The following is a 755-nucleotide window of genomic DNA, read 5'->3' as shown; positions in this document are numbered from 1 at the left end:
TAAATAATAAAAAAACTTACAATATTCATCTGCTGGGCCTGGATCTCCTTGTAGACTTCGACAATCTGCATCAATGCCGAACCTGCAACAAAAATAATATAATTATCTTTAAATATAAATAATCAATTGTAATCCTACCATCTAAGTTCTCAAATTTTTTTTTATTTTACTTGTTAATTTATTAAATCATCCGAACGACGTTTCGGGCTCTTAAGCCCATTATCAAGTTCTTACTATTAATTTGTGGACTCATCGTAATAGCAACAATTTTTTTTTAGAGAAGATTGTCCGGGTGCAGAAAAAAACAACAAAAAAAACTCAAATTGTAATTTAAACTATTAACTACCTTAAACAATTTAATGTAAGTTAACTTTTCGCTCCATGTTGCAGGGATAAAAACAAGTAAAATTAAGATTTACAGTGCAAATAATACAAGTATAAATAAAAATAATAACAAAAGGTATTATACAATAAATGAAAACGGAAATAATAACTAATAAAAAAAATATATAAAAGAAAGGAAATTATCCTTCAAATGTAAGGTTGTAATGTATTAGTTAACCACCAATTTTATAATTGTTTATTTATACTTTGCATTTTAAATCTTAATTGTGGCTGTTCATATCTTTTTTAGGCCTTATGAAGCCCTGTAACGTGGGCTGAAACGTTAGCTCACAAATACATAGTATAAGTACTATTTGAGTTCTCAATTTATTTTTTTTTTTATCCCTACAGGACCATCATCTTTTTATAAA

The 755-nt window shown here is 26.9% G+C and overlaps 1 protein-coding gene across 1 annotated transcript in view; it reads right to left on the bottom strand.

Annotated features, from left to right (window-relative positions):
- LOC106692686 (Insulin receptor substrate 53 kDa) overlaps positions 1 to 74 on the bottom strand; it is a gene marked incomplete at its 5' end in the record, with an annotated part of 52,649 nt that extends 52,575 nt beyond the window's left edge. The window contains 1 exon segment of the mRNA XM_067049634.1: positions 21 to 74. Coding sequence (XP_066905735.1) covers positions 21 to 74 — 54 coding nt within the window.
- Positions 75 to 755: the final 681 nt, after the last annotated feature.

This window comes from Halyomorpha halys, unplaced genomic scaffold (genome assembly GCF_000696795.3).
Source record: "Halyomorpha halys isolate HHAL.00 unplaced genomic scaffold, Hhal_1.1 Scaffold67.1, whole genome shotgun sequence".
NCBI lineage: Eukaryota > Metazoa > Arthropoda > Insecta > Hemiptera > Pentatomidae > Halyomorpha > Halyomorpha halys.
This window is presented reverse-complemented; position numbering and strand designations above follow the sequence as displayed.